Source organism: Aegilops tauschii, chromosome 3 (genome assembly GCF_002575655.3).
Source record: "Aegilops tauschii subsp. strangulata cultivar AL8/78 chromosome 3, Aet v6.0, whole genome shotgun sequence".
NCBI lineage: Eukaryota > Viridiplantae > Streptophyta > Magnoliopsida > Poales > Poaceae > Aegilops > Aegilops tauschii.
The window spans coordinates 484,189,471-484,202,804 of record NC_053037.3 but is presented as its reverse complement, the minus strand read 5'-3'; the positions used below and the strand labels follow the sequence as shown (position 1 = coordinate 484,202,804).

At 49.0% G+C, this 13,334-nt stretch overlaps 1 protein-coding gene across 1 annotated transcript; it reads left to right on the top strand.

The window, feature by feature from the left end:
• The first annotated feature begins 8,633 nt into the window (after nucleotides 1–8,633).
• LOC109762257 (glycerol-3-phosphate 2-O-acyltransferase 6) lies at nucleotides 8,634–12,408 on the top strand. The gene is made up of 2 exons (XM_020321119.4): nucleotides 8,634–9,292; nucleotides 11,302–12,408. The coding sequence occupies exons 1-2, from the start codon at nucleotides 8,678–8,680 to the stop codon at nucleotides 12,178–12,180; spliced, it is 1,494 nt and encodes a 497-aa protein (XP_020176708.1). The 5' UTR covers nucleotides 8,634–8,677; the 3' UTR covers nucleotides 12,181–12,408.
• The last annotated feature ends 926 nt before the right edge of the window (nucleotides 12,409–13,334 follow it).

Sequence of the window (13,334 nt, the reverse complement as noted above, 5' to 3'; positions counted from 1 at the left end):
CGTCTATATTTTAGAGACTTCGGGTTTGCTTATGTCCTTTGTTTTTTCCCAGTTGTGCAAATCCCGTATTGTCATCAATCCACCAAAAAGGGGGAGATTGTAAGGGCATATTTATCCCTAAGATGTTTTGGCGATTGATGACAATGCTTTTGCAGACTAATCGTGTGCGTTGAGTGTTTTTCAGAGATTCATTCTTTTGGCACGAGACGATTTCCTCCCCTCGGAGCTTAAAGCGAAGACGGTGTAGTCCTTTCGGATTAGTTTGGTGGACTAGTTTCATAGGGATCACCGTACTATCAAGAGGGGGTCCGTTTTGGAAAGGCTAGGGCGGAATCATCACGTACACTTCCTTTGCCCCTCCCTCCGAGCCTTTCCGTTTTGATGATGGGCTTGGTTCTCCTCTCTTTGTGCCCTCTCTGGTCCCAGCGGTAGTACCGCGGGCCAGAGCGGTAGTACCGCTTGGGTGCTACAAGCGGTAGTACCGCTCTGGAGCGGTAGTACCGCCCAGAGCCGTAGTACCGCTAGTAGCCCCATGTGTGTACTATCTCTGGTCCTAGCGGTAGTACCGCGGGACGGAGCGGTAGTACCGCTTGGTGCCACAAGCGGTAGTACCGCTCTAGGCGCGGTAGTACCGCTCCAGAGCAGTAGTACCGCTAGTGGCCCCAAGCCGTAGTACCGCGGTGGTCTCGTGCTAGTACCGCCTCGATTCGAGGGCTCCTTTTTCGTGTCAGGTTTTACGGTACTGGCCGCGGCTGTGGGGGGCCGTAGTACCGCTTCTGTGCGGTAGTACCGCCCTCCCTCCGCGGTAGTACCGCTGTGGGGCAAGCGGTAGTACCGCTTATAGTGGCAAGCGGTAGTACCGCTGGCACAGCGGTACTACCGCTCTCTTCGGGGCAGAAGAGGGGTAACGGTTGGTTTGTTCCCCCCACTATATAAAGGGGTTTTCTTCCCCAAAGTTGACTTACCTCTTGCCCCAAAAGCTCCATTGTTGCTCCAAGCTCCATTTTCGCCCGATCTCTCTCCCTAGCCAATCAAACTTGTTGATTTTCTCGGGATTGGTTGAGAAGGCCACGATCCACACTTCCACCAAGAGAAATTTGATTACCCCCACTTATCCCTAGCGGATCTTGTTACTCTTGGGTGTTTGAGCACCCTAGATGGTAGAGGTCACCGCGGAGCCATAGTCCATTGTGGTGAAGCTTTGTGGTGTCGTTGGGAGCCTCCAATTAAGTTGTGGAGATTGCCCCAACCTTGTTTGTAAAGGTTCGGTCGCCGCCTTCAAGGGCACCAATAGTGGAATCACGGCATCTCGCATTGTGTGAGGGCGTGAGGAGAATACGGTGGCCCTTGTGGCTTCTTGGGGAGCATTGTGCCTCCACACCGCTCCAACGGAGACGTACTTCCCCTCAAAAGGAAGGAACTTCGGTAACACATCCTCGTCTTCACCGGCTCCACTCTTGGTTATCTCGTTCCTTTACTTTAGCTAGTTTACTTGTGTTATTTCTCTTACTTGCTTGCGTGCTTGTTGTCGTTGCATCATATAGGTTGCTCACTTAGTTGCATATCTAGACAACCTATTTTGATGCAAACTTTAATTTGGTAAAGAAAAGCTAAAAATTGTTAGTTGCCTATTCACCCCCCCCCTCTAGTCAACTATATCGATCCTTTCACTTGGTGATCTGAAAGAAAGATTATGCCGGATCAAGATTATCTGGTTAAGCCGGCTGATGGTTTCAAAGGTAAACCGGAGATTACATAAGGCATGCATGGGTGTTAAACCGGAGATTAGCATTGAAATTATAAAGACGAGCTATTGGCGGCTTAAGAGGGGACTAATGGTACCTGGCGGGTTACGGTTTTTTGAGTTAAGCTGCCCATACAATTATCGAAATATAGATCTGAGAAAGGAAAAATTGCTAAGTATGGAAAAACAGGTTTCGCAGATTGATGATATGATTTTGGATCTATGGTGCTTCAGATAATGGAAAAATATCTAGACCTAAATTACAGTGCTCGACCAGTTCATATGTCCAGATCGGATTTTTTTATGCAAAAGGAGATGCCCTAGTAACAAAAACGAATGCTACAATTACCACCGCATAGGAGAGGTGCCAAGTTTGAATCAAACGAAGAAGGTTACAACAAAGAACGAAGATGAACTCCGACGAACACGTATGGAACCCTAATGAGATCTATGGGGAAAGGAAGGAGGAGAACTCACCAGAGCTGTTGAACAGCGGAGGCGCGCGGACGGATTCTGGTCAAATCAGGTTGATGCAGCGGCCGTAGTTGAGGCAGTGGCGAAGGTCGACGGTGACGGCGGAGCTCGGGCACTGAGGCGACGCGAGGTGGAAGACAGACGAAGAGGCAAAGGGGGAAAAGTGACAGGGACCCCTGGCCCTATTTATAACGTCGAAAGGATAGGTGACATGTGCGGGAATCGAGGAGGCCAAAAAATGGATATGCTATAGCACAGACGCCTCGATTTTCGAAGGTTCATTAAAAAGAGAAGATTTATTAAGATTTGGGCCTTGTCTAATATTAATGACAGGTGACGTCACGGCGGGTTACCACAATCCCAGGAGATGACGTCATGGCGGGTTACAAGATCTCACAAGGATAAATGAAGAAGGATTTTTCTAAGTACTGAAGATTGACATGAACCAGTTCAAATCAATCTGGGGCCTAATGTTGGGGATATAACTATTAAGTATGACCCGCCCAGGAGGGGCCGGGTTATACTTATGGCGGTTCATAAGACAAAGCCCATGAAGACGTTCAAGATGGCGGTTCACGAAGCAGACCTACAAGGGCCCGAAGCCCAAAGGCGACTTAAGGCCCATAGGTGTAAACCGCCATATGTGTATGACTTGTGTTGTAAGGCAAGTGTAATTAGTCACCGAGCCGGACACGTTGTTTATGAGCCGGCCGGGACTCTGTGAGCCGCTGGGCGTCAACCTGTGTATATAAAGGGACGACACGGCGGCGGTTTAGGGTAAGAAACAAGAGATCGAAAGCTAGGTCAAGTGTATTCGCTCCCTGGCAATCGAAACCTAAGCAATACCACCTCAAACAGGATTAGGCCTTTACCTTCACCGCAAGGGGCCGAACCAGTATAAACTCCCTGTGTCCTTTGTCCCGTTTAACCCCTTTAAGCTAACCTAGTTGCGATGGCTCCACGACTAAGTCCTTCTGCTAGGACATCTGCCGTGACAACTCCACGACAGTTCGACCGATAAAGATCTTCGTAGAATATGTAGGAGCCAATATGGGCATCCAGGTTCCGGTATTGGTTATTGACCGAGGAGGTGTCTCGGTCATGTCTACATAGTTCTCAAACCCGTAGGGTCCGCACGCTTAACGTTCGATGACGATATAGTATTAAATGAGTTATGTGATTTGGTGACCGAATGTTGTTCGAAGTCCCGGATGAGATCACAGACATGACAAGGAGTCTCTAAATGGTCGAGAGGTAAATATTGATATATAGGACAGTTGTATTCGGACACCAAAAGTGTTTCGGGGAGTACCGGGTACTTATCGGGTCACCGGAAGGGGTTCCGGGCACCCCCGCCAAAAGATATGGGCCTTAAGGGCCAAGAGGGGAAACACACCAGCCACAAGGTGCTGGTGCACCCCCCATATGGGCCGGCCTAAGGAGGGGAAGGAAAGGGGAGAGGGGAAAGGAAAGTGTGGATTAGGATTCCCACTTCCTTCCCTCTCCCCCTCTTTCCTTCTCCCTCGGTTAAATATGGCAGGGGGCGTGGCTTGGGAGGGACTCCAATTCGGATTCTTCCTACTTGGGCGCCCCCTATGGCTGCTCCTCCCTCCCTCCCACCTATATATATGTGGGAAGGGGGCGCCTAGCACACACCAGAAAATTACCTAGCCGTGTGCGGCGCCCCCCTCCACCGTTTACACCCTCGTGGTCATATTTTTGTAGTGCTTAGGCAAAGCCCCGCGGAGATCACTACCATCACCATCACCCTGCCGTCGTGCTGACGGAACTCATCTACTACCTCGACGTCTTGCTAGATCAAGAAGGCGAGGGACGTCATCGAGCTGAACGTGTGCAGAACGCGGAGGTGCCGTGCGTTCGGTACTTGATCAGTTGAAGCGCGAAGAAGTTCGACTACATCAACCGTGTTGTGAAATTCTTCCACTTACGGTCTACGAGGGTACGTAGAGACACTCTCCCCCTCGTTGTTATGCATCTCCATGGATAGATCATTGCGTGTGTGTACAATTTTTTTTGTTTTCCATGCAACGATTCCCAACAGTTGCACGTAGAGCAATGTCAAGTTGCGCACACAGTCATACTAAGTTGGCTATGGAAGTAGCCCAAGTTTAAATTTTTACCATGGCGAAGTTTGCATGCACGACTATACTAAGTTGGCTAGAGAAGATTCACGCAAGTTGATCTATTTTCATAGTCACATTTTGTTGGCAACTTCAGTGGTTAATATATTCACGTGTTTTTGCCGTTGACATAGGACGGATAGGAATCCGATGACGGGGGAGGGGACGGTGGCATGGCAGCGCTAGCTTTGTTTTTTTGCACGAACATGTGACATGTCCCGAAGATGGGATCAATATTGGGGGTTACATAATGTCGCTCTACGTGCATCCCCGCCTTATTTGCTTTGACTAATCTGTGTGTTTTGCTTTTCACATACAAAGGAGGTAAAGAAATTAAAGAATGTACAAGGAGATACGGGTGGTAGTGGAAGAGCTGTATCTTCGCCCCCCTTTTCCCTTCCAGACGTTTCATGTTTTCTCACTTTATTGTTTTAAACTATCTTAGTTTTCTTGTTTATTCCACGCAGGGTACTGGACACCATTCTGAACGGTGGAACACAAAATAGGTTGCTGACCAATAGGCATCTACCACTAATAATGAAGAGGAGGGAGCGAAACATGTGGTAAGTAGGGAATATAATAGTTTGGAGGCAAATCCTTTGTCTCAATACAAAACGAACCTTGTATGGGAAACACGCTCGTAGGATTAAATGGTTTTGATTTCATTTTCCGCGCTCACTTGCATCTGTAGGGTCATAATGAATCTCGTATTGCAAAGTGGCGGAAGCACAAATTCCCATGTAGGACATTACAGACCCATAGGGAACAGGCAGATATACTGTAGCAGTTAATCAGGTAACAACAATGCTAGTAGGCACCCGCATGTTTTTTCACTTTTATGGGTTTTCATTATGTTCCTTCATGTTACTCCTTCAAACCACTTTTTCACTGAAAATAGTGTTTCACATTAAGTTGCACATGAACCTTATTAAAGTTGGCATCCCTTGTGGATATAAAGTTGCACATGAACATGGTTATTTGTTTTGTAATAAGTTGTGTTTTTGTGAATCACCATGCATTTGAAGAAAGCATTAAAAGGTTGCACATGAACGCGATAGAAGTTGGCATCCCTATCATGTAAAGTTGCGCGTGAACCTCACTGAAGGTATCATCCATATCATGTAAAGTTGCACACGAACCTCACAAAAGTTGGCATCCATATGAATGTAAAGTTGCACATGAACTTGATAGAAGTTGGCGTCATTGTCTAAACTAATTAAATTTTCTCCCTTTCATCTTAGTAGAGCAGAAGAGAAGGTGAAAAAAATGAAGAACGGGACCCTCCTTGACTATCACAGGGCTAGAAGGATCAGGGCCTAACCAGCGAGGTTCAACAAGGAGAACCAAAAACTTTCCCTGGGGCAAAGGGCATACCTTTACAAAAAAATCTTTTGGGTTTATTGTGCATTCAGACACACTGCCCCGCGGACCTCACCAAATTCTTGGTCCAATGGTACAAGCCAGAGACTGCAAAATTGGTTTTTCCAGAGAGGGGGAGGATCCGTGTCGATGCTGAAAGTGTGCATAGGGTCTGGGCTTTACAAAACAGGGTTGGACTTGTTCGTTGTGATGTTGACAAGGCGTCGACCGCAGGATTCAAAGTGATGTACAACATCACTGGGAATACCCGACCTATAGTCAGCTCGTGGTCCACCTTGATTGAAGGAATGTGGGCGTAGCTAACGAGAACTTCTTCTACGCATGGTTTGTAGTTGCATTCAACACTTTCCTAGCACCTACCATGAGTCTCAAAATCAGACCTAGCTATGAGTCCAGTCTTGATCGTTCCAATAGTAACCCTCGCATTTTCTGTTTCAACTAGAGTATGGCTCCTTGACTGCACGGAAACCACTATATGGATAGTGGTTCCACGGGCGATAGTAGAGTCCGATGACTCTCGTACAACACCAACATCATCCAACGAACGAAGGGGAACAAGCACATCAACTAGCAGCAAGTTTGCAAATAACAACTCAAAAACAAATCTCCTAGCACTTTTGATCAAGCTAAATCATCCAAGCTAGTTCTGTCAATTGCACACAAGGGCACTGTCAGTTGCACAGATGGACACATAAGTTGCACACAACACCCCCATGATAGGTGCTACTTTCCGGTTTCTTGTAATATATGCATTTTTATCTTTTATTTCTTGCACAGAGGGTCTATTCTAGCTGCACAAATACACAAACAAATTTGCAAACTACATTTAATTGCAGTCCCACCCATGTCATGTAGGATTTTTCCCATGTCATGATGCAACATTCAAACAGTAACACAAACAATTTTTGCGCCCCCTACACGTGACGGGGTGAGGAGCACCAAACTATGAAGTCGGTGCAACTTTTAGAAACATGAAACGATCACAAAACAAACCACTACTTTCGTATTTTCCCTTTTAGCCAGTTTTTTAAACAAAATTGCTTACAAGATATCTCTACACTACTATGCACAACAAACCAGTTATCCCAATTATATATTCTTCATTTGTGTGTGTGTGTGTGTGTTGCACCCTATGCAGTAAAATTTGGTTCGACCACTTGAAGGGGGTGGATGCAACTAGCAATGCATTGTTTTGTTATTTGTGTGTGTTGCACACTATGCAACAACAGTTGGTTGGATCACCTCAAGGAGGTGGATGCAACCAACACAAATACTGCAGACCTATCACACCTATCCTACAGTATGTCCTAGCATTTTTATCTCTTTTGCACAAGAGTTATACAAAAAGAAAAGTTAGTTGGATCAACTACTTGGAGGAGTTGCATTGAAGGTGAAGAAGGCTTTGAAAGGTGAAAACCACACTCAGAGTGAAGAAGAAGAGGAATCTCACCTTTTCTCTTCCTTCTTTGCAGCCTGGTATGTTTCCCTCCTCTTTCTTCCTCCTTTGCCTGAAACTGCTTGGTAGATCCGTTGATTTTTCACATTGATAGAGCTTTCATGACAGGTTATGCGATAGGGGAAGGATTCCATGTCTTCTTTCGTGGGGAAGAAGATTAGGGCGTGGGCCCATTGGCGAAGCTGGGCCACCTCGTTGGTGGAGCAATGGGCCGGCGGGGCGCCCAAAACCATGGTTGGCTGGTTGTACTATAGATTTGGGATACTTACTACATGTTATACAAAAAATTTCCTATGGCGCCGGGGGAGGGGGGCAGCGGCCCTGTCTGGCCCTGTTGAAACTCTACCACTACGTGGGAACAATTGAGCAGGGGAGGAGGAGGGCGTGCGCAGGCGCAGTGTGCCTCACCAGGGTCACGCGAAGCATGCGTTTTGACTCGTCCGATGGGAAAAAGGGTGGGTGCGGGACTAGATGGGATTGGACGGATGGTTTTCCTAATTGGGACGCGTGGGAGGGGGTGGGGAGGAGGGCGTGTTTGCGTTGTGTCCCTCACCAAGGTCACGCGGAGCGCACACTTTGACTCATTGGGTGAGGAGAAGGATGGGTGCGGGACCAGATGAGATTGGACAGGTGGCTTTCCTAATCGAAACGTAGGGGGCAAGGGCTTTCCTAACGCTCTAGCAGGCAAACGTTGTGTCTAGATACTAACGTCTTGGAAAATAGTACCACCACTACAATACTACTACTGCACCGTCTCATAACCCTACAAGTATACTCCCTCCGTCTGATGAAAAGTGTACACATAGAAATTTTAGAAAAATTACGGAGTGAGGTAAAAAAATGCATTGGAAAGGTGCAAGCCACCGTCTCTTTCCTCTTTAATTACCCGACCCCCAATGAGGTAAGTGCATGTAAAAATTAAGGAGACCATATGTATTACCATGCGATGAGTAGAATATTATTGGTCTTGATTACCGTGTGATGAGAGAGATATATTTTTTCTACTTTAAAATACATTGGAAAGATAGAAGTATACTTTTTAAAATAAATTTTAAAGTCAAATGTATACTATTCACCGGACACAGGGAGTAGTATTTAGTGAGAAAATGAGCAAGCCGGCCAGTAGTATACCACCTACCTGACCTCGAAATGGATTACTCAGGCAAACCATTAGCTAACCTTTTCTAAAGCGCTCCTTTGCCTTTTCGCGAGGAATCCACGTCTCTCAGGTCGCAGGTTGCTTCACTACCGATGGCAATGGCAGTACCGTGTACTATCATCAATCGCTCTCTAGAAGTAATGGCCTCTGAAGTTAGCTGCAACCTTGCTCGAAATTAAACACCGTACCTTTGGGACTCTCCCTCCCTCCCCCCCCCCCCCCCCCCCCCCCCCCCCCCCACCACCACCACCAACCAGGCTTATATAACCACTCCCTCCCCCCTGCTCCACTGCCATCACCTTGGTCGAGATCGGGACGAGGCAATGGCGTCTCCGAAATTCAAGCCCGTGGAGGAGTGCAGCTCCGAGGGGAGGTCGGGGCAGACGGTGGCCGCCGACTTCGACGGCACGCTGCTCCGCTCCTCCAACGCCTTCCCCTACTACCTCCTCGTGGCGCTGGAGGCTGGCAGCGTCCTCCGCGCCGTGGCGCTGCTCCTGTCGGTGCCCTTCGTGTACGTGACCTACATCTTCTTCTCCGAGTCGCTGGCCATCAGCACGCTCGTGTACATCTCCGTGGCCGGGCTCAAGGTGCGGAGCATCGAGATGGCGGCGCGGTCGGTGCTGCCCAAGTTTTACGCGCAGGACGTCCACCCGGAGAGCTGGCGGGTGTTCCGGTCCTTCGGCAAGCGGTACATCATCACGGCCAGCCCCAGGGTCATGGTGGAGCCCTTCGCCAGGGAGTTCCTCGGCGCCGACCGGGTGGTGGGCACGGAGCTGGAGGTGGGCAAGTCCGGCAAGGCCACGGGGTTCATGGTGAAGCCCGGGGTGCTCGTCGGCGACCACAAGAAGCAGGCCGTGGTGAAGGAGCTGGGCGACGCGGTGCCCGACGTCGGCATGGGCGACAGGGCCACCGATTTCAACTTCATGTCCATATGCAAGGTTCGATTATTCCTCCAACTCTCTCTTCTCTTCCCTTATCACTACTTGTATAAAATTGTCGTTCGTAGTTTTATTTGCGCCGTGAACTCATGTGGATTCATCGATACAGTTAGTAGTAGTAGCAGCGCTCTGTTTCCGTGCAGTGCTAGCATTGTAATGAACTGCTATAAATTGCTTAGGCCTCATCTGGACATATTCTGCTGAATGACTTGTTCCTTTTTTTCAAATAATTGAATCTGAATATCAAAGGAAACTTGGGTAGTAGTAGTAGTAAGTAAGCAGTAGCATCATCAGCCAGTCCTGCGCCTGTCACGACGTAGGTACCCCGTGTTAAATGTCTAATCAGTCGCTGCCCGGTGCAAATTCGCTAGGGTTGGCAACCAACTATGCGGCGACGGTCTCAGGACAGATTTGGCAAGTTGGTGGCCGGTAGGCAGAGTTGTTCGAGCGCGACGGCGACAGTCTCGTTCACCGTCAGCTGCTGCGCATCGGCCGCGTAGCGATGGCAACCGGCTCAGACGCTACTGTAATTATAATCACAGCTTCCGTTCCATTGCGCCTCCCGCTCCCACGGCCAGCACGGGCCACGGGAAAAGCTGTCGGTCTCGCTGGCGCAGTGAATGCCGCTGGGGGGCTCAGGCCGGCGCCAGTGAGTGAGCGACCTCCATTTACGGTTGTTTGGTGGGAATTCAAGCTCTGTCCAGGGCGCATTCAAGGAGGCGGATCACGCCGCTTGCCGTTTCCGTGTGACAGTGCCGGACATGAAGGCTGGCGTGTGCGTGTCTCCCGGATCTCCTTTTCCCTTGCTACTAATCTGCTTCGTTTCTTTTTAATGGCTTCTTGCCACCGTCCTGACCGGGTTCGCAGAGGCATAAATTTCTTCTGGGACCTTGCTGCTGGCAGAGTCCAGACGTCCAGTACTGAGAGAGAGAGAATAACTAATTTCTCTCTTGGTGGGGTGGCTAGGTGGCTAGGCTAGCCACGTATTTATGGCGCCAGATTTGGAGTTAATTTGCACATCTGTTCTGGTACGGGCAGGGCGAGCTGCTTAATTACTGGGGTACTCCTCTATTTTGGCCTCGTTGCCTCACAGCTCACTGCGGCCTGTGATCTTCATTACTCCAAAGTAACACAGCCCCCCCCCCCCCCCCCCCCCCCAATCCCTCCCATATTACGGTGTCAAAAACGCTTTTATATTATGAAATGAAAATGCTCTTATATTATGGAACGAAAAATGTTGCATCTTAAATATGCTTAGTGATTCCTTAAAATTTACCGACTCTTTCGTAAGAAACTCTTTTAGTCCCTTCATCCTAAAATAAATGTAGTGGTTTTAGTTTAAATTTAAACTAAAATTAACTGAAACCATGACACTTATTTTGGATGGAGGGAGTACTAAAGTAGAACTTACTCTGAAATTGCACTAAGCTAGCAGTACTGAATCGAAAGCACAGCGATCCAAACCTACTAAAATTCATTTGGGTAAAGTACGACTGTACTGAGGTGGCACACACGGCGAAATTGATTGAGTATCCTGGTCAAAATACACGGTGCTTGCACTCTTTTGAGATTTTTGCACTTGGGATGCACGCTTAGAATCGCTAAACCAGCACCAGTAGCTACCGTTCGAGTATTCCGTCCAAGATAGAGTAGTTCATATTGGCCTTAATTTGTTACTGCATTTTTTTCGCGGAATACTACTGGAATTCATAGTTAGCAGCTTAATTTACGGCGCTTCTCCTTAGGTAGATGACTTGCTCTGAAATTGCACTAAGCAGTACCGATTCAATAGCACAAGTGCACGACGATTTCAAATGTAATTCATTGAGCAAGTTGTACAATTGTACTAAGATAATGGTACTTGGCCAAGTAATTGAGTATGCGGACCAAAATAAACAGTAAACCCGTACTGAGATGGTGCACATGGCAAAATTAATTGGGTATGCTGATCAAGATAAACAGTATACACAGTGCCGCACGCTGAGCACTCACTGTGGGTGTGCATGCAGGAGGCCTACCTGGTGACGTCGAGGAAGTACAGCCCGGTGCCCAAGAACCAGCTGCTGACGCCGCTCATCCTCCACGACGGCCGCCTCGCGCAGCGCCCGACGCCGCTGGTGGCGCTCGTCACCTTCCTCTGGATGCCGTTCGGCTTCGCGCTGGCGCTCCTCCGCGTGTACATCAACCTGCCCCTCCCGGAGCGCATCGTCTTCTACGTCTACCACATGATGGGCATCAGGCTCATCGTGAAGGGAAACCCGCCGCCGCCGCCCAAGAAGGGGAGCCCTGGCGTGCTCTTCGTGTGCAACCACCGCACCGTGCTGGACCCCATCGAGGTCGCCGTCGCGCTCGGCCGCAAGGTGAGCTGCGTGACCTACAGCATCTCCAAGTTCTCGGAGCTCATCTCGCCGATCAAGGCGGTGGCGCTGACGCGGGAGCGCGACAAGGACGCCGAGAACATCCGGCGGCTGCTGGAGGAGGGCGACCTGGTGATCTGCCCCGAGGGCACCACCTGCCGGGAGCCCTACCTGCTGCGCTTCAGCGCGCTCTTCGCCGAGCTCACCGACCGCATCGTGCCGGTGGCGATCAACACCAGGGAGCACATGTTCCACGGCTCCACCGTGCGCGGGTTCAAGCTCATGGACCCATACTTCTTCTTCATGAACCCGCGGCCGGTCTACGAGGTCACCTTCCTCAACATGCTGCCCAAGGAGCTCACCTGCGGCGGGGGCAAGTCGCCCATCGAGGTCGCCAACTACATCCAGAAGACGCTCAGCGACCAGCTCGGCTTCGAGTGCACCACCATCACCCGCAAGGAGAAGTACGGCATACTGGCCGGCACCGATGGGCGCGTCCCCTCCAAGAACAAGGAGAAGGAGAAGAACTAGCGGATCTCTCTGGCCGGACTGCCTCGCGACGCGCCGGCTACAGTGGTCGATCATGGTTGTTACTGTTTACAGTTTATTATGATTAATTGTTTGTTATTTGTCAGATCACTCACCGTTTCCAGGAAACTAAAAGGACCGTGTCGTGTATTAGCTTGAGGTCACAATTGTCTTGTACCAATAATTGTTTCTTCGCCAAAAGGATGAGTAATTATATGGACGATTTCAGAATCTTGTCTGCACAAATGAATGATTGTATTTATATATTTTTAGCCCTAAAAAAATTGATTATATATTTTTAAAGGTCGCCCACCTGAACATTCATCTAGCCAATGGCAAAAACATCATTTTTACATGGGGGCGCACATCTCACCATCCTTCGGAAGATTTGGGACGCATCACACATGGATGTAACATTATTAGAGATTTCACGCTTCGGTGTTACCGTTGTAAAACTCCTTCTCTGAAGGTGGCTGCCATGTCTTCAAAAAAAAAAAAAAAAGGGCAAAAGCCCAAGGAAACAAGGAAAATGAAAGAGGCCGGGGAGGCTAGCGAGAAGTGAACGGAGCCCCTTGTGAACCGAGACCAAAGTCTCAAGCCCAAGCAAGACGAGGAGCTCCACCGAAGATCTCACAAAACAAACAAGATGACGGGCTCCATCGAGGATCTCACTACACCGAGAGCAAGAACCACCAAAAGGTAGAATTATGCACATGTAGCTGCTAGGATTGTGGAAAAGTGGTGGTGACAACATGCTTGACTTCGATGGTGGTGCTTTTTGAGTACCCCAGTCTCGAGCTCCGGGGTGAAAACCTAGGTCAGAACCATGTCGGTTATACCTAGCAATGACGATGTTTCGCCGTCGTTACCTTGTTGAAGGCATTGCTCGGAGATGCTCGGACAGTTTCTTCAAGGTGAAAACCTAGAATTTGCCCTTTGGTGGTTGGTTCCGGTGACGGCGGTGCTCGAGCGTCGCTCCCTTCCTGAAGGCGTTGCTGTTGAAGAATGTCGATCGCTATTGCGGATATGGTCATTGTTGTAGGTTGTCGATCGCTATTTAGAACGCTTCGGGACGGGTTTTCTCTCTCTCTCGCTTAGGCATAGCTTTGGTCTTATATGGCTTTGCTATTTGCCGGCGGTTTTTTGTGTGTGTGTGT